The sequence below is a fragment of the Castanea sativa genome, chromosome 1 (assembly GCF_040712315.1).
Source record: "Castanea sativa cultivar Marrone di Chiusa Pesio chromosome 1, ASM4071231v1".
Taxonomy (NCBI): domain Eukaryota; kingdom Viridiplantae; phylum Streptophyta; class Magnoliopsida; order Fagales; family Fagaceae; genus Castanea; species Castanea sativa.
Window position 1 is genome coordinate 27,448,623 of NC_134013.1, and position 18,803 is coordinate 27,467,425.

The 18,803-nt window shown below is 33.6% G+C and overlaps 2 protein-coding genes and 1 long non-coding RNA gene across 3 annotated transcripts; 1 reads left to right on the top strand and 2 right to left on the bottom strand.

The window, feature by feature from the left end:
• Positions 1-330: 330 nt before the first annotated feature.
• Positions 331-2,177, bottom strand: LOC142610907 (protein CANDIDATE G-PROTEIN COUPLED RECEPTOR 7). Its single transcript, XM_075782892.1, has one exon. It carries the CDS (start codon positions 1,933-1,935, stop codon positions 616-618), a length of 1,320 nt encoding a protein of 439 aa, XP_075639007.1. The 5' UTR covers positions 1,936-2,177; the 3' UTR covers positions 331-615.
• A 9,318-nt stretch (positions 2,178-11,495) lies between these two features.
• On the top strand, positions 11,496-14,773 carry LOC142621670 (uncharacterized). Its single transcript, XR_012841827.1, has 2 exons — positions 11,496-11,672; positions 13,037-14,773. It is a non-coding gene; the product is annotated as an uncharacterized LOC142621670 (long non-coding RNA).
• A 408-nt stretch (positions 14,774-15,181) lies between these two features.
• On the bottom strand, positions 15,182-18,032 carry LOC142621669 (endoglucanase 1-like). Its single transcript, XM_075794999.1, has 7 exons — positions 17,693-18,032; positions 17,328-17,537; positions 16,814-17,014; positions 16,631-16,723; positions 16,396-16,557; positions 16,201-16,312; positions 15,182-15,912 (listed from the first exon to the last, which is right to left on the bottom strand). Exons 1-7 carry the CDS (start codon positions 17,909-17,911, stop codon positions 15,416-15,418), a joined length of 1,494 nt encoding a protein of 497 aa, XP_075651114.1. The 5' UTR covers positions 17,912-18,032; the 3' UTR covers positions 15,182-15,415.
• Between the last annotated feature and the right edge of the window lie 771 nt (positions 18,033-18,803).

Genomic DNA, 18,803 nt, shown 5'->3' on the forward strand with positions numbered 1-18,803 from the left:
TGCAATTATTGAAGACATAAAGCAATCTTACAAACAGTATAGCTGGATCACTTTCAATGTTTACAGGTGCACAACTTCATTGATCAAGATTTTCACATTCATTCATTTGTAAAATGCACTTATGCACATTGAGCATCATGCCCGCACTCCCACATTTAAAATTACGTTCTTGCAAGCATAAGAATTTCCAGTTTCTGACCACACTTGGAATCATTCAACTCGCATCAACTTATAAGTCCCACACGATTACAATACTAAGAACATGCATTTCGAGCATTCCTATACGTAGTTGCACAACCTACTTAAAAAGACAACCATTCCCCCAAAAAATTTGATTGCAAAAGTATCTAGTATTACCACTTACTTAAACATATACATATACTATCCAGTTCTTCACAGACACACAAGTCTATGAAATTATCCTACTAAAACTCAAAATTAACAGGCACAGCAGATCAAGCAACATTAAGAAACAGTAACACATATATGATAATAAAATTTAACAAAAGACCCACATTATAAATCGTAATAGTTTGAATTTTTGTTTTTTCTACCTCAGCCTTCCCCAATTTGATCACACTGCACCAGCCCAAAATCTCTTTTTCCTGCCTGCACTCACAATTCAAACTCATCCTCGAGCTTCAATTGCTCAGCTGCAGCCTCTTCCTCCTCATCATCAATCACGAAATATGGATTGTGTGCCTCGGGCTTGAACTTCAATCCTGTAAACACATAGAACGCCAGAGTAGCTAACTCTCCAGCCACCACACTCGTCCAGAGGTACCGATACGAAGTAATAGTCTCCAACGCATAAACCACAACACGCGTGAAGTAAATGTAGCAAATCACAACAATGTAGTACTGCCTAAACAGAGTCAATTTCATCAAATTCACGGCGGCTTTCCCGTCAGTCCTGGCGGCTTCTCTGAGATTCTTAATCGACCAAACGATCGGGAACAAAACCGCACAGCAACACACCACATCGACGAGCAAGAAGATCTGCTTCCACGTAACCCAATCTTGCGCGAACGGACCGCTCTCATCGATCGCGACCTGAGCTATATTCGCCACAACCTGTAAAGGAATCACAATCATCAAAACCTTCTTCTCCTTATCTTGCAAATACGGCTTCAAAAACGACCATCCAGTTCCGATCAAAACGATCAGCGTGAAGAGCGTGATTCCTTTCAAGAAACTGAAGATATAGAACAACACGTCCCAACCGTGAGCGCTACCGGTGCGCTTGATGTACGATTTGTCTTCGGCTTCACAGAGAAGATTCAGAGCTTTGAGAATCAGAACCGCGAGCATGAAGAAATGGATACGGAACACGGTCAATCGCTTCTTGTACAAAACGGAGATCCAGAGCCCGGCGAGGAAGAAATAGCCCAAGGATAACAAGAAGTAAACCCTAGGTAAAATCGTTTTTCCGGCGGAGAGATAGTCTCGCCGTTGACTCTTCCCGTCGAGATTGTACATCGCCGATCTCACATCCATCGAAACCTTGAGCTGGTTCCCGAAACAGTTGGCGAAAACCAGCGTGAACTGATCGGCGTCGGTTTCGAAAAAAACTGTATTGAAGCTGTCGCCGTTTTTCTTCAGGTTTGAGAAAGAGAAAACCGGCTTCACCAAATCGGAGAGGAGAACGCACGTGACTTCTTCGTCTTCGAGTTGCTGGAGCACGTGCATCCACGCGTCTCGGGTACAGAGAAAGAACCCGACTTTTGATAGGTCCGCATTCGGGTCGGATATAGAGATCCCGGACACGTTGAGTTCGAGGCGACCCGTGTGGGTGAACCCGAACTGGTCGAATGGGATTATGGGGCGCACGTCGGATCGGATCTGGGTGTAACGGATCTCAGCGAAGGAGAGGGAAAGAGAGAGGAAGAGAAGGAAGGAAAGGAAAACGGAGCGGGAGGAGAGAGAAAGAGCCATTCGATCTGAGGGCTGAGGTGCGGGGGGAGAGAGAGAGAGAGAACTCTCAGATCTAAAAGTTAGATTGTATATATGGTGGTGTTGGATCAATTTGTGAAGACAATAGTTGAACCGACTTGAGAGCAAAGTCTACGGAGACAGAGCTCAAGAATTGTGGAAATGGAATTTTCAACTACTGCTGTATTGCAAATTTCGTGGTAATTGGATGACAGATTTTTGGCTCAATTTTAATTTTCCTTTTCCTCCCCAATGTTTCCACTATATTCTTTTAGTCCTTTAAATTTAAAACTTTTATAAATTTATTCCTTAAATTATTCTTTTATTTTAGTCCATCTTTTTTGTTGAATTCATTACGAGTCATATCACATTTTTAAGGTGATAGTTAATGAATAGATAAAAATAAGTTAAGAACATAATGAAAACTCATAATTTTACAATTTTTTTTAAAAAAAAAAAAATTAGCCACCACTTCGTGTTTGGGCTCATTAGAGCATCAGCATTGAATGAGCCAAATCCCAAATGTAGGCCAAATTTTAAAGTAGTTTACAATTCAAGCTCAAAAGAGAATTCCATTAGAAGTTATAAAATACAATTATTGCAAAAAAAATAAAAATATATATACACAATTGAGCTACAATGCGATTATACATAGAGGCAAAAAATACTTTCTCTTCTTCCTGCTCTCTCTTCTTCAACGGCATGGAGGCAACGGTGTGGAAGCTCGATTAGCTTCTGTGGTGGAGGCATGGAGGTCGTGAGTTTGTTCATGAGTTTCCGGCGTTTGGGTGGCGTTTGGGTTGGTGTTTGGGTGGTGTTTGAGTCAGATTTGGGTTGACATTTGGCATTTGGGGGATTTGTTCTGATGGGTTTGCTGGGTTTGATGATGAATTTTGATTTTTGATTTTGGTTTGGTTGGATTTTGCTCAGCGGAGGTGGGTGGTGTGACTGAGAACGGTGGAGATCGGTGCGAGTTTTAACGAGATTGGCGTAGGTGTTGACAACTGTGGAGATCGGTGGGTGGCGAGATTGGCGTGGCGGAGATCGGTGGGTTGTGAGATCGGTGGAGTTGTGGTGGCTGTGGCGTTGTGATCGGCATGGGTGTTAATGTTTTTTTTTTTTTTTTTTCAGTTTCACCGATTTGGGTTGATATGGATGATGGAGGAGTTGTGTGGAAGAGTTGGGTTGATTTGGATGATGGAGGAGGAGTCTGAAAGAAGGTGAAAAGTATATTTCATTGTAAAGATATATTATTTTAATGAGTAGAATAGAAAAATAAAAGTTGGGATGTTAGGTGTATTGAAAAATGGTATTGTATAATTGATAAAATGGTTTTTTAGATGATAAAATAGGATAGAATTGAAATAAATCAATGCTGATGCTCTCACAGTTTGTCATTTTATTATTTTTAAAGGAAATGTTGTAAAATTATTGTGAATTTTTATTCTATTCTTAAAAGAACTCAATCACTAACGCATATGATGGTCTAAACGTATCAAAAATTATTAAGACATAAAGGGCAAATTAAATTAAAAAAAAAAAAAAACACCCATACGTGTGTGTAGGGTTAGATTCAAGGTACATCTAGTGTAATTATAAGCAATGTTACACCATCCAATAATTTGTTATTGAATTCAAATTTTAAAAATTTCACTATTGAATTACATGTTTTATATGTTCTTAACATGCATACCAATATTCATGTCAATCAATTGTTATTTATTATTCAATCCATAACTCATCTTTTATGTATTATTTTAAACTACAAAAACTTGATTATTAATATTTAATTATCTTGAAATTTTGCAAGTATGAAGAATGCACAATGATAGTAAAATCCAATGGTTGATTTGTCAAAATTTGTATTCAATTAAAAATTTGTCAAAATCCATATGTATGTATGCGTGCGCGCGTGTGTGTGTATATATGCAACAATGGAATTAAATTACATTTTGTCTTTTTGATACATCAATAGTTGAGGGTGAGAAAATTTAAACCCTAATGGGACTAGACATTCATGATTTTCTTATGCTATGGGGTGTTAAATATTGAATTTAGTTGCCAACCTTGGTTAGAAAGTTGAAAAGGCAATCCTTTTTTTTTATTGATAAACCCTTTCTCCATTCCATAGTAATTAAGGTAATCTCAATAATAAGGGTTGCGACTATCACTAATTAAGGTGGTCCTATTCTAGCCAAACAATGAAGCAATCAACCATTGATATCAGAAGAGCTAAGAAGTTTTCGCGTGTATTGTTTATAGTTTCAATGAAATTCATAAGTACAGAAATAAGTCCTATCAAATAAAGTTTTTTCCTTTCAACATCTTTTTGATTTTTATACGCTATATAAGGATTATTACTACAAATAATACTATACCCTCTTACCCTTTATGTCGAATATTAATTGTTTGTTGAACCTTGTGAGTTGTGTGAAATAGTAAAAGTAAGATGCTTTAAATTATGTTATTTTCACGACTCAAAATTCATAAAGGACTATAAGGAATAACTACTCTCCACATTTCAATCATGCTAAAACAGAAGGAATTACATAACTTTGTAGATAAAGAGTGAGGACTATCACATATAAGAAAAATCACAAATAGAGTTAAACCAAGCAACATTTTAAATGCATATTCAAAGAAGAGATGCCTCCTACTTAAGGGGTCTTGCGACTAACCTCGGGTGAATGTTTACCAAAAACACAAATCTCCAGACTCTTCACAAGTGGCAAGACCATGCAGGAGTAATGTCTACCTAATCCCAGTCTTAAGGTAGCGAAATTCAATAAATTATAATTAGTTTTTAACTAATATGAAAAAATAATACATAAATAAATAAATAAATATTATAATAATTATATAAAAGAATATGAAATTTTAAAACTAATTATATATATATATATAATAATATGTGAAGTTGAGAGAAACTCAAATTAGAATTTCAAATTAGAGTTCCAATTTTGCGCTACGTGTCAAAAATTATTTATTTTTAAAGAGTTTTATTTTTTAATTTTGGAATCAAATGTGGAACCACATCATAAATATTCATCCAAGTGAGTTATTAAGTACAGAAACCAAAGAGTTTAAAATAAATAAAGATATCATAAAAAAAAAATTGTTTCGCAATAATAATAATAAAAACATGAAAAATTTACATTTTATATATAATAATATCCATACAAATTTTTTTTAAAGTTAACAGAATATAAAAATGACTATCAATAGTATTTAAATTATATATATAGGAATTATATTATGCATTTTATTGTATATCTTTAAGTTTATTCATACATATGCATGAGGTTATAAGTTAGCATATATTAATATACAAAACTAAGAGAAAATCAATTAAATTCAAAATTGGAGTATAATTTTGTGTCACATATCTCATCTAATTTTTAAATTTGTATGTCAAGTGAATTATTAGGTGCAAAAATTAAAGAGTTTGAATTCAATTAGATTCTAAATTGAATTTCAATTTTGCGCCATATGTCCCATCTAATTTTTTAATTTTTATGGCATATGAATTATTGAGTGCAAAAACCGAAAAGTCTAGATCTAATTAGATTCTAAATCATATATATATATATATATATATATATATATATATATATGTAATTGTGATTATGATTGTGATTGTTTTTAAATATACCCGAACATATACACTAACTTACACACTAGTTAATATTATATAAGTCAACTAAAAATAGAAAATGTAATTTATTATACAACAAATGCCACGTGAAATTACATGGTTGTATAAAAAAAATCAAATAATTTTATATTGTACAATATTAAAATATTATGTAGATACAGATATCATGTCCCTCCATCACAAATTCAATTTATTTGAAGACATATGGAATTAAGGATGGGAAAACGATCCTAAAAAAAAGAAAACGAAATTTAACATTTTTAGGACTAAGTTGTAATTTGCTTAAAATTAAGAGACTAAAATAGAACTTGAACAAAAATCAGGAACACACAACTGTGTTTTTTTACTAAGAGTGCTTTTTGTTTTGGAGTGATTACGAAACGGGGTACCGTTTGAGACGGAATTACGGGGTTGCCAAAATGAAAGGGTTTTGTTTCGGTTGGGGGTAGGATAGGGAAAATGGTTATGGTGTGGCTAGGCTTTGTGGAAAAACTGGGAAAGTGGGAAGTGGCCAACAAGGGAAATGAATCCAATATTCCAAACCAAAATGGGTGACTGAAGATATGCTGGATGGTGGATTCTACTGCTTCTTAGTTTGCTTTGGTGTGATTGATTTTATTTTTATCATGAATTAAAACAGAAGGGCCAAATATATCATATAACTAGTATTATTCTTGTACGATGCATGGCTTGATCAAGAATTATATATAAATTAAATAATTTTTTTTAATATTATAATTAAAAATTTTAAACTTGCAAATAAGGTATTAAGGTTTTATCTCTTATGAGAATAATGATATATATTTTAAGAAATACAAAGAGTTAGAATGGAATAACTAATCATATATGGATAACCAATATACAACAATCTTGAAAAAATAAAATATTTAAAAAATTAGGAGTATTTCTAATAGGGAGAGACTAAATTGCATAAGAATTGAATGGTTGCTCTTATAGTTTTCAGACCAGGACCATTCATTGAACCGTAAATGATAGAGGTTCAAGATTTTTGAGGTCAAATCAAGATAAAACCGGATCGAACTGTAATAATGTCATAATTAATTTAATAATTATTTTAAATATAAATAAATATATTAATTTGGTACAAGTAAAAAAAAAATAACTAAAATAGTCCAATTAAAACCATAAATCTATATTGTAGTTAATATCTAATAATTTATCAATGTCAAGCCCATTTACATAATATTAATAACCAAACTTAATTACGACGTTATCAAGCCCAAAACCTTGAACCTCAATGTCAAGCCCATTTACATAAGTTTGAGCCTTGAGCCCCACCTTCTAGTCAAGCCCATTTACATAATATTAATGTCAAGCCCAACTCTTCCCAGTTCCCATGGTCCAAAGAGCTAAAAACTCATTTCAGAAACTTAAAATTGATATTTGAACACCCCACCAAAAATATTAAAGGTAAGGAACTTAGTTATAATCCCAAGACACACGTACCTAGCTATCCATCACAAACTTAAGGTTATGTTTGTTTGGAGGTGAAAGAAGGGAATGAAAAACTTTGGAGAGAAAATATGAAGAAAAATAAACTTTTTTAAGTGTGTTTGGTTGGGTGGGGAGGATGAAAAATAAATGGTGTGGCCCAGATGTTTTCTCGGAGCCCGCCAAAATGTTCTCTCCAAAATGGAGAGAAAACTGAATAAGGATAAATTTTTTCTTGACAAAAATACTCATGTGCACATTCTTCAAGTTGCATTTTTTTTCTTCTTTTCCACTGGGTACGTTGCCCTTTTTTTTTTCTTCTTCTGGACAGTTGCCTTTTCTTTTCTTTTCTTTTTTCCTTTTTTTTTTGCTTTTTTCTGGGCTGTTGCCTTTTTTCTTTTTTCTTTTTTTTTTCTGGGCTGTTGCCTCCTTTTTTTCCTGGCAGGAACATTGCCTCTTTTTTTTGATATTATTTTTATTTTTTAATAAAATTGGATAGTTGCTCTTTTTTGTGATTATTTGTCACTTTTTTTTTTTAATTGAGTATCATTCTTCAACAAGGGTATATGAGTAAATTTATGCAAACTTATTTTTTTCATCTTTTCACTTTTCCACTCTCAACCAAACAAAAAGGAGAGAAAACAAAATATTTTCTATCCTCCCACTTTTCAATCCTCCAATCATTTTCTATCCTCCCACTTTTTCACTTCTCCAACCAAACGGATCCTAAAAACTAAAAGGCCACCCAAAGAAAGGAAGCAATGGATAGAGAGAGAAGAAGTCAAAAACGTAAAAGCAACCCAGAGAAAGATAAGCAAGTGAAACAAAGGGGTAGAGAAGAAGTAAAAAACAGCTTTAAGAAGCTGAAAGAAATAAAAGGAAAAAAATGAGAATCGATTTATCAAGGCAAAGTGTTGCCATGATCCACACTAGTAATGGTGGCTGCTTCTTCTTTTTTTTTTTCCTCGCAATTTCTCCTTTTTTTTTTTTTTTTTCAAATTCTTTCATGGTTGATATTTGTTTTCTGGCCGGTATATATCCCAGCACTACGCGGTTTAAGGCTATAAATTTGTTTTAAATCGGAACCGTATAAACAGCAAAAATCGGCTACGATTCTCAGAATCGTACATTCTAACCGCAGTTCAAGTGGTTTCATGCATTTTTGACACAAAGAGGTTATGGTTTAAAGAATAGTAACAGTGAGCGGTTCACAGTTAATCCAATCAAATTGTACAATTCGATCCGGGTTTAAAAACCATTGCCCTTTGAAGAGTATTTCTAATAAAGTAATTTTATAAACAAATTGAAATTGTGTATTAATCTTGACATTCCATTTATAATAAAAGGTTTAAATAAGGTTCCTCTCTTATTTGTCATATCAAATTAATAAACATATAATAAAGAAAAAATAGATGCGTAATCATTTACCTTATAAAGATGTTTATGTTCTCTTTAGTCTTCACATATCTAATCAATTTATATGGATCATGAACCATATGTAGGTGCTACTTGTTCATAGAAATCCTACAACACCTAGAAATTTAGCAAGGATTCAAAATCAAATAATATATTTTACCCACCACAATAGAGTGCGGTAGAAAGAATGATTTTCAGACCTAGAGCTACATAATTTCTGCTATTTTCTTTAATTCTCTCAAAAATTTTAGAAAATTTTAAATAAAACTCTAATAAGACATAAAACGCCTGACCAAAAAAACAACAACCTCACCTTTTTTTTTTTTTTCATTTCTCACCTTTAATTTTCCTTTTTTTTTAGCATGAACCAACAATCAGAGGTTCATGAACTTGCTTTTGAGTTGGAGATAGATTCTCAAAAAAACAAAGAAAGTTGGAGATAATTGAATGCAGGATTAAAATTATAATGGGCTTATATATATAAATATTGTAAATTACAGATTAGAATCTAAGCTAAATAGGAATTACAATTTACTATAACTCTCAAGAATTTAATTCCTACAAACCTTGCTAGACTTTCACAAGATAAAAAACAAAAATGCAAAATCATGTACGTATGAGACAAATATAGGGTATAGGTTATCTTGTTTACATTATCAGGGCTTTGGGTTCAACTTTTCATATTTAATTTGGAGAGTTTCTATAAAGGAAGATTTCAAAGAAAGCATTTGAGCCACCAACAATGATTCACGAAAGGGAGAAAATCTCCTATCATCAAAGAGTAGATACTCCTATTAAAAAAAGAGAGGCTTTTTTTTTTTTTTTTTTTAAGAAGAAAAAAAAGCGAGCCTTTAGTAGATATAACATCCATTAGATGTAATGACCGGTGATTGAGTTCATCTATGCTTTCATAACATATATCGTTTAGATTATCTCTTTGTTAAAATCAAATTTATCTCTTCTAGTAAAATTTTATCATCAATGTAGAAATTATAGGAGAAGGAGAAAAGAAAAAAAATGTAACTGTATGTTAAAAACTTTAAATAAAAGAGGTGCTAATAGAAAACAATTAAACCCAATTATTAAGCTATAATAATAGTGGTGTATGAGACAAAACGTAGAGATAAAAAAAATTTTAAAAAAGAAGAAGAAGAAGAAGAAGAAGAAGAAGAAGAAGAAAGAAAACATAATACTATTGTGTCTATTATTAAAATTTATCATCAACAAAACCTAAAATCGAATAGAGAGAGAGAGAGATGAAAAAAGAACCTAAATACAATGGTGTCTATCTAATTTAATTTAATATTTTTTTTAAGAAGAAGAACAAATTGACAAACGGTAGAAATCAAAAAAATGAGAAGAAAAAAAAAAAGGAAGATGATTTTTTTTTTATGGATGAGAAGAAGTTAAGTTGATATTAAATTATTAAGTTTGTGTCTATCAAACTTTATCTAAAGAAGTGATTTCAAATTTAATTTTTTATCAACTTAGAAATTATAGAGGAAGAAGATAAGAAAAAAAAATTATATCTATTTTTAAAAAAATTAAAAAAAAAAATTGCAATTTAGTGAAGCCACTTGCACAATCTTGACTTCTAAGGCCAACTTTTATGATATGATATATGATGATATATGAATCATGTTTTATTAATCTATTGGTTATTAACTTATTATGTCCTTTAAGAGCCAAATTTTGTGCTAGTGCAACACTTATGTGGAAATTCGAATACTACTTGGTATTTGGATCGCAAATTGCTTCTGTAAGGACACAATTTGAGTCTGAACCTACAGCTCGAACCCACAATTTGAAATCTAGGTTCTAGTGATGTTAGATGACAAAAATGATGGCTTGATCACAATGATATACACAAGGAACTGTTTATATGAAAGAATCTTCTCCTCGGACACAAGCCGATGATGATTTATATTATCTCTTCCCAAGATAGATTATAACTATGGATAGTGAGGTATACATTGTTTTTTCTCTGTTTCTTCCAATCCCCTTCACTGAAGGCCTCTTCTTTCTTTTATATCCCCTCCTTCTCTTCCTCTTTATCATTCACGTTAGGGTTAGATTGCTGGTTTAGATACTCGTCCCATCTACCTCCTCTGAAGTCTTTGGAGACAGGAGCTAGGATAAACTCTGATACTCAAGTCTCACTTCCTCATTAATGTGGCCAGAATAGTAGTTGCAAGGCATTCAATGCGGGGACTGTGGTAACAACTTTATCTTAGATATTCCATTGCCCTTCTTCTTATCTTTCATGTTTACCATGTTTACCCTTACTTATAGGATTTTCTAAAATATTGCCTGTGGATATTAACCAGCCCTTCTCCTATCTTAGCTTTACATAACTGAGGACATAATATTCCTCGGACTATTTTCTTGGACATACTTGTTTAGGCATTACCTCTTTACTATTTAGTATTGCTTTATGAGTTGACATTCATACATCCTTGGACCATTTAGTATCCTCGAATTGGGTCTTTAGCCCAAAAAATACTCTTGGGTCACTCTACAAATATTCTTGGACCCAATGACCTTATAGCTTCATTTTCATACCAAGTGTTTGTTTGAGAATAGTTTATCTCACTATTTGTTTAAAATATGTTAAAGTATATTTGTACCTTAAAAAATGTTAAAAAGTAAGAAAAGTAGGAAAAATTAAGGTTAAAAAAAAAAAAACTTATAAGCTATGCTAAACATACACCATTCATTTGCTAAAATTTGTTTACAAATTTAATTTGAACCTTTCAAGTTTAAATGATTCCTTGAACTTTTGGTACGCTGGACTTGACGGTTAAGTTATTTTTCTATTTTATTGTGGTATATCGTACCAAATTTTGAGATTAAAATTTTGTTGAGCTCTGAGGTGTTTAGGATTCACTTTTTTATATATATATATATATATATAATCGAAATCTTTTAAACTCCCCCTCCCCCAATTTTTTACATCAACAATATTTATATAAATAATAATAAATCTTTTTTTTTTTCCCCACCATATACAAAATTACAAACCCGATTTTTATTAAAACTTAACTATCTCTCAATCAAAAAACCCTATAAGTCTAAAATCAACCGTTCTCTCTGCCTCTCTAAGCCGTTCTCTCTGTATCCCTGATAGTCCACCATAGCCATCTCTCCCACCCATGACTGAGTCGTTAACCATCATAGCCATCACAAAATCTCCAATGTCGCAGGCCCAGTTACGCAGGTGAGATGCTCTTAATATCATGTATCTAATCTTTCCCTCTCTCTTTCTCTTTCTAAATATTTGTTTTTTTAATGTTCATTGGCTTTGCTTCTTTTTGTTGATTCCTTGACTGAATTACTGTTGTTGCATAAGTAATATTTTGATTTTTTATTCAGTTCTTTTGCTAATACTGTTGTTAGGTATTGTTAGTTTTTTTTTTTTTTTTTGATTTAATTTTGTGAATTCTTATCTGGGTTCATGACTTCATGTGGCTACCACTTAGAAACTTGATTTTAGTGTATAGTTTCTCTGTAGGCATTGATTTGTGAGCCTTTTAATTCTTGATACAAATTCGAAATTCATAAGGAATTTTAAATTCTGATTCTTTGGGATTGTGTATTTGAAATTTTAGTGGAAACAGAGCTATGGGTTTGAATTTTTTATGATTCATATGTTAGATATTGGGATTGGTATTGTTGGTGAGATAGGTTTATATATTTGAAAGGAGATTAATTGAATCACAATGGCCTCTGAGATTATCAATTTGAAAGTTTAAGGGATATTGAGAAGTAGGTTTGATTTTTTATTGATTTATTTCATGGTGGGTTTGTGCATTGATATAAGAGTTTGTGACTTTGGGTCTAATTTAAAAGTGGTCTTGGCCTCTGGTTTTGTCCAAAATAGAAAAGATTTATACCAGACAACAGCAGTGGCTGCCACTGCTGCATAAGATTGGTTTAACTATCAAGAATAATTTGTGCATCATGTATCTTAAAGTGCTTAATTGGGATCATAAATAAAACTGTCTTTTTAATATATATATGGGAAGACTCCTGGATATCATGGTCATAATTTCAAACCCATTGCTAAGGACAGCTTAGTGGTTCAACGGCCCCTGATGAATGAGAGGAGAGTGGGAAAGCTTAAATCTTATTAAAAAACCCACTAAATATAAATGGAAAAGACCTGATGAATGTCAAGAATGGAAATAGGTTACACCACTGCAAGTTATGGTAATTCTAATCTTGATTTTTAATCCACGAATTTTATTTGTTAGTTATGGTAAGGTTTGTACTGTTCATATACTAAAACCTGATCAATGTCAACTTTGGTGTTTGTTTGCATCTTGATTCTTTCACAAAAAGACCATTAATTTTTGGTTTGTTTATTTCTTTTTACTTCCTACTGCTTAACAGTGGTCCTCAGCCACATGGTAAGGTTGTTTTTGCTCACTTGGTAGGGACTTAAAACCATTTGCTGCTTTACTTATACTTACCAAACTCTATTGTGTTAGTTGGCCTATTTTGAAAGTCCCTTCAGTTGATCTGTAATATATTATGTTATCTGTCTATTGAGCATTTGAGCCAAGCTTTGTTTTGATGCAGGTAATGCAGCTGGAGCTCCTATTAAAGAACTTCAACTTAATATGTCCAATGAGTTTGACTTATTGCAGTCAGCAATTTATTTATTTATTTTTAGAAATTATTTTGTAAGCAAGTTTGTGTATAGCTGAGTGATGAAGGCAAATCTAAAATAGGGACATTTTTTGGATCTTCATGGTTCACTGAAGAAAATAAGTCTCTATGGCCAATTAATACATGATGAAACTCCATACTGAACTGCATGCTTCACTTTCTTTAACTCATCTTCATTAGCACTTGAAACAAAAACATGAAAACTAAATGAATACCTTGCAGTAGGTCTATCAAATGCTGTGTCTCTATTTGATGCTACTTTTATTTGCTTATCCCACTTTGAAGACCATTTTTTTAAAAAAATTATTAGTTTATTACATAACATGTGTTGGTTTTAAAACTAACGCTTGACGGGTAGTTTTATGTCATTAGTGTGTTACCTAAACTTTTGATGATGGATGTGTCTATTTCAACAAATAGTTTCTAACTTGGATTATCAACCTATATACATCTCTTTATATTTTTGTGATCGGTGACATTAAGTAACAACCATATCTTAATGTCAATTATATATTATTTTGTTCTGCCAAATAAAATTACTGATTTGAGTTGTCTTTCTTTGTAGTTGGATTGTCATCTCTTTTACCTCACTGAATGTTAGATGTTGCAGGTTCTTTCTATTGTCATGATCCAAGGGGAAACGGTGCTTATTATCGTCCCAAATTATTGCCTACAATAGTTAGGACCTTAGTGCATAGCATATGAAAAGAGTCCAAATTGAAGTGTTTCAATTATAGGAGAGAGTCCCCTTTTTTGTATTCTAAGCTGTATTCAAATCAAATTCAATAAATTGATTGATATGCTTTTTTATTGCTATTTTTTTTTCCCTAATAAGTAAAAGAAAGAAGAAACATAATGGAAAACTTTCATTGGTTATATATTTTTGTTCTTTTACCATTTTTGCAATAGTTGATATTGTTCAATTTTCCTTTAATCAAACGTGATTCCAGTTTTGAGTATGTTGAGTCATATTATGAGTAGAAAGCCAGCCTATTCATTTTAAATTGAGTTTTTAAGAAAAGTAAATATATATTATTTTTCTCAAATATATATTATGTACAATCAAAGTGGAAGAGACAAATAGTTATTAACATCTACTTACACAGTAGTTTTCTCATGCATTGCACGGGTTAGCGAGTAGTTTTGTTGAAACTGAAAAGTTATTGCTGAAAGTACTGTAGATAAGGTAAAAATTAGCTGTAATAGTACAGTGAGACCTATTAATAGTATCAAAAAGTGCAGCGAGATCCATTAATAGTAATAAAAATAAACTGAATAGTAAAATAAGCTGGCTTTTTAATTTGGAGCCAAACGCACACCTAGTTACTTTTCGGGGCGAAGCGGAAGAAAGGGAGGAGATTCTCAAGAAAAAGGATCCAACAAGGTTGAAAGAATTGAATGAGGAGCCCAAGAATCTTCTTCAACATCTTTTTCTTGGTTTGAGAGAGAATTCAGGATCTGCGAATTCTTTTTCTACTTGATTTCTATTTTCTGATTTAAGAGTTTTTCATTTGATAATGTAAAAATTTTTCTATTTTCAGCAATGCTTTTCTGTTTATTAACATTTTTGTTTAGCCTAAACAATGAAGTTTAGGTTTCAAACCTAATGGTCTGTTATAAGGATTCAGCATGATGATTTGATTTGAATTCAGGGCCTTTCTAATATTTATTAATGCTCAATTATGTAGCTTAGCTGGTTTACTATATAGCATTAATGTTCTTGAGGTAAGCTCTAGGTCCAAGCTAGTAAAGATTAAGTACTAGACAGTTTAGACTCTAGACTCCAATATAGATGGGTTTGATAATGGATTAGATTTCTGTGACTGTGATAGTGACCAAGCATATGCTGTTAGAGTATTTCTTGTTTAATTGAAAACCATATCCATTATGACTCTGAAGTCAGAAGTGTTGATTAAATCCAATAATGGGCATACCATGATGTCAGTGGTTTCCTGATTGCGCTTATCATCAAGTACGTTGGTTACTTGCGTTTAATCAAGGTCTGATTACCAATTACTAATGTATTTTGTTGTTTAATACTAGTTCCAGGAACAATTCAGATCAGAAGTGTTTCTTTTTAATTCACTTCCATTACATGCCAAATGTGATCATTTGAAGATCCTTTGGTAAGTTTCAGAGGTAGCACAAGAAGGTAAGAGTACTGAATTTTAGTAGTCACTTAAACTTTCTTTGTGAGTGGTAGCATATTTCTCTTCAAAACCACTTACTCGAAATTTAGGACTTACATGGGACACATACTGTTCCTTAAGAGAGAAAATGAAGATGTAACTACTTTGTAGTGGGGTAGGCCGAGAAGAAAGCAACAGCACCAACAAATGGTGCATTTATATATGTAGCTGGTTCAGCCTGCTGATAGTTATTCCGGTCATCAGAGAAACTGTCTCTGTTATCAGGACCGCCAACTATGGCGCCAGCAAGGACATTTGGATTGGGTGAGCTAGAGTAGAGGTACTGAAATCCATTGTTGCAGGCAATATGATCAGGGTGTGCATGTATAGATGGTAGAGAGGAGCCCCTATGGTGGACATGTTGAGGGTACTTCTCCCCAAACCCCACCATGTATGACATCTTTGCTGGATTATCACCCATAATGTAGTCAACTTGCTTCTTTGCGTGTGAGATGAGATTTTCTGCAGTGACTGTTGAACCACCACATGTGGCAACTCCTCCATTGGAGCTAAGATACTTGGCATATGTCAGGAGGAGGAAAGCTGTGGAAGTAACATACTGCAGATTGCTCTCACTTGCTTTGTAGAGCAGTCCCCCTGAAAAGTCAAGTATTAGACAACCATTTTACCATTGAGGTGCATCTTTCTGCCGGGGAAATTTGTGTTAATCACATCGTCACAGCATGGGGAGTCACTATAAAAGAAGAAATTATCATCTTTTTTCAAGATGATGACAATTGGGAATCAGCCACACCAAATTTTTTTTGTCTGGCCTCCCTATACTGTGGTTAAAGTGCTGAAATTGTTGTTTGGACAAAGGAGCTGCACCCATACCATTGGCATTTCAATATGGAAAAAGAGGAGAGAGGGAAGGAGGTTGCTCACCAGGGGTATATTGCGCCTGGAAACTTGATGTTCCTGGAATTAGGGAGCATATGTAATTGTCTGAGTGTGCTTTGTATACCTGAAATTCTTGAGTAGTTCTCTCTAGAAAACCCTGTGGAGAGTTCCAACAAAGGTTATTTTTTAAGACCTTGAAAATAGTGCAGATGTACCATGAGCTGAGTTTTGGAATAAGACCTTGGAAAGTAGAACTTTGGTCCCAGGTCGCTTGTCATCCCAACTGAAGGAATAGTCATCATCATCGGCGCCCAAAGTGTGGCCATTGGACTGAATGTAAGCCAAGTATGAGCTGTTCTGTGAGGCTCTATGAATCCATGATGCACCCCAGAGAAGCTCATCCTAATTGATAAAACTGGGGTCAAGAACTTGGTGAAGTATAAGCAAAGCTAGAAGCAAATGTAATATATCTTACATGGTAGCCTGAGTAAGAACAGTAAAATGGGCAGACAACTGAACTGAGAGAGTCACTGTAAGAACCTCTATGCCTATCTGCAAAATCGAATACCTGCATCATTGTGGAGAGCAATTGCTTGTTAATTAAGTGGATGAAACAGAGAACTGGCAAACAATGAACGCAATTTGTCTGGATATTTACTTTCATGGCTGTATGAAGCAATTTTGCCGAGTAATAAGGGTCAGAGTCTTTGAAGACTATTGAAGCTGCAGCCAGTGCTGCGGCTGTCTCTGCTGCTACATCAGACCCTGGGTTTTGATCAGATACCTTATAAACGTTGCGTGGCGCGTCCATATCTTCAGGCCTCTCCCAGCACCGATGATCCATGTTTGGATCTCCCACCTGCACCATTCAGCACCAAGCCATAAGCTTTTGAGCCCTTTTCTTCAAAACTAAGAATGATGTAGATAAGGTTATCTCTTTTATTATGTTCGTTTTTGTCATTCTTCCATGTAGTAAAAAATCTATTTATGTCATGTCAAAGTTGTACACTTCCATTGTGCCAACTAGCATTAACTGTGATGTTAGGATTCACCCTTGGTTTGAGTTTGTATATAGCATCTAAGTATATAATTATGTTTGATATATTTTACACCATTTTGCTGAATTAACCATATTCTTTATTGGTGCTTAAGAGCATGTTGCTTTTGCTCGCCTGGACATATAAGGTGTTAGGGGCTGCAGTGGCTGCTTTTAGAAGATAATCAGTACTCCATTTGATGGCAGCTCTGGCATTCTCAATCTGGTTGTGCATTGAGCTACCAAACTCAATCACGCTCCATGCTAATAATGTAGTGGTGAAGGCCATTGGTAGGCCAAACTTGACATTATCTCCTGCATCATAATAACCTCCTACTAGGTCCACCTGAAATATATCCACAAGCAAGAAAACCTTCAGTCATATGTTTATACATATTTTAAAAAAAAAAGTCATACCCAATGCACAAAACTCCCACTTCTGTGGAGATTGGTAGTTATCTTAAATTCAACAATGACAAACCAAAGTAGAATTATTGTTACATGATAAGAAGAGCCATCCGACTGCCCGGAATCGCCCCTCCATGTGAGCCTTTGGTTTGAAGGCAATTTTCCAGATCTCTGTCCCTCAAAGAAGAGGATGGATTTCTCAAGAGCGTTAGAGTAATCTTGAGAAGTGAAGGCAGAGCAAAATAAACTGAGGGAACAAAGAGTTAAGCACAGAATGTGCATCATCATTGTAAATGTGGTGGCAGAAGCCATATATTTTTCTTTGCTTAATCCTTAAAGCCTCAATGGTCTAGTCTAATGCTAGGGGTTTAAGAGACTTGTGGGCTTGAGAAAAATTTTAGGTAGGGCTGAAATTTATAGACAAGGTAAAGCGGGAAGTTTAGCAAAAAAATACAATTTAAAAAAATGGAAAAAAGAAAAAACAAGAAGAGGGAAGTTAGGATGTTCGTTGGTCGTTGAAATTGCATTTGTCTCATGCTTTATCACGGGATCAACTGCGCTGAACCGGACATTTAATTGTGGGGACAACAAACAAACTTTATCTTCACTATTGTATATAAGAAACTGAAGTCTGAAAGTCATGACACAAAATGACAAAATTAGGATATGGTAGAGAATATAATCATCCAGTAACGTTAAAGACACAATTATTTTCGTAACTTCTTTTCACAATTTCAGACAGTATATTGTGATCGGAACAATATCATTTTTTTGTGTATTGTGATTGGAACAATATCATTTTCTTGTGTGTCTACCATTGATTTCATTTTTATTATGCATCAATCAATACAAGTCATGTCAATGATTGTGAATATAAATTAAAAAAAAAGAAAAAGAAAAATGGTGTCCCCTAGTTTTAGTTAATTCTCTTCATTTTTTTCAGGGTTTTGCACAGAGAAAGATTCAATCAAAAGTCTTCTAAAAACTGCTTGAACATTGGATGCCATAATTTAAGGCGCAGTATGGTATTGAATTTTGGACAAACATATTTTGTCCATTGCAACTTAAGTCACGGATACGTAGAAAAGTGAATCACATGGGCCGCCGAGGCAAAAAAGTCGAAGTTGTGAGAAGAGGTGGAAGAGGTTTTAAAACAACATGAATGCACAGTTTTTTTTAAGTTAAAGCGCCACTCGAGAGAGAG

Excerpts from the sequence above, each read along its gene's own strand:
- LOC142621669 (XM_075794999.1), bottom strand. The coding sequence starts at position 17,911 with ATGGCTTCTGCCACCACATTTACAATGATGATGCACATTCTGTGCTTA. Across the intron at positions 16,724-16,813 it reads TGCTTCATACAGCCATGAAA|GTATTCGATTTTGCAGATAG; the intron begins GTAAATATCCAG and ends ACAATGATGCAG. Across the intron at positions 16,558-16,630 it reads GTTCTTACTCAGGCTACCAT|GATGAGCTTCTCTGGGGTGC; the intron begins GTAAGATATATT and ends TTTATCAATTAG.
- LOC142610907 (XM_075782892.1), bottom strand. The coding sequence starts at position 1,935 with ATGGCTCTTTCTCTCTCCTCCCGCTCCGTTTTCCTTTCCTTCCTTCTC.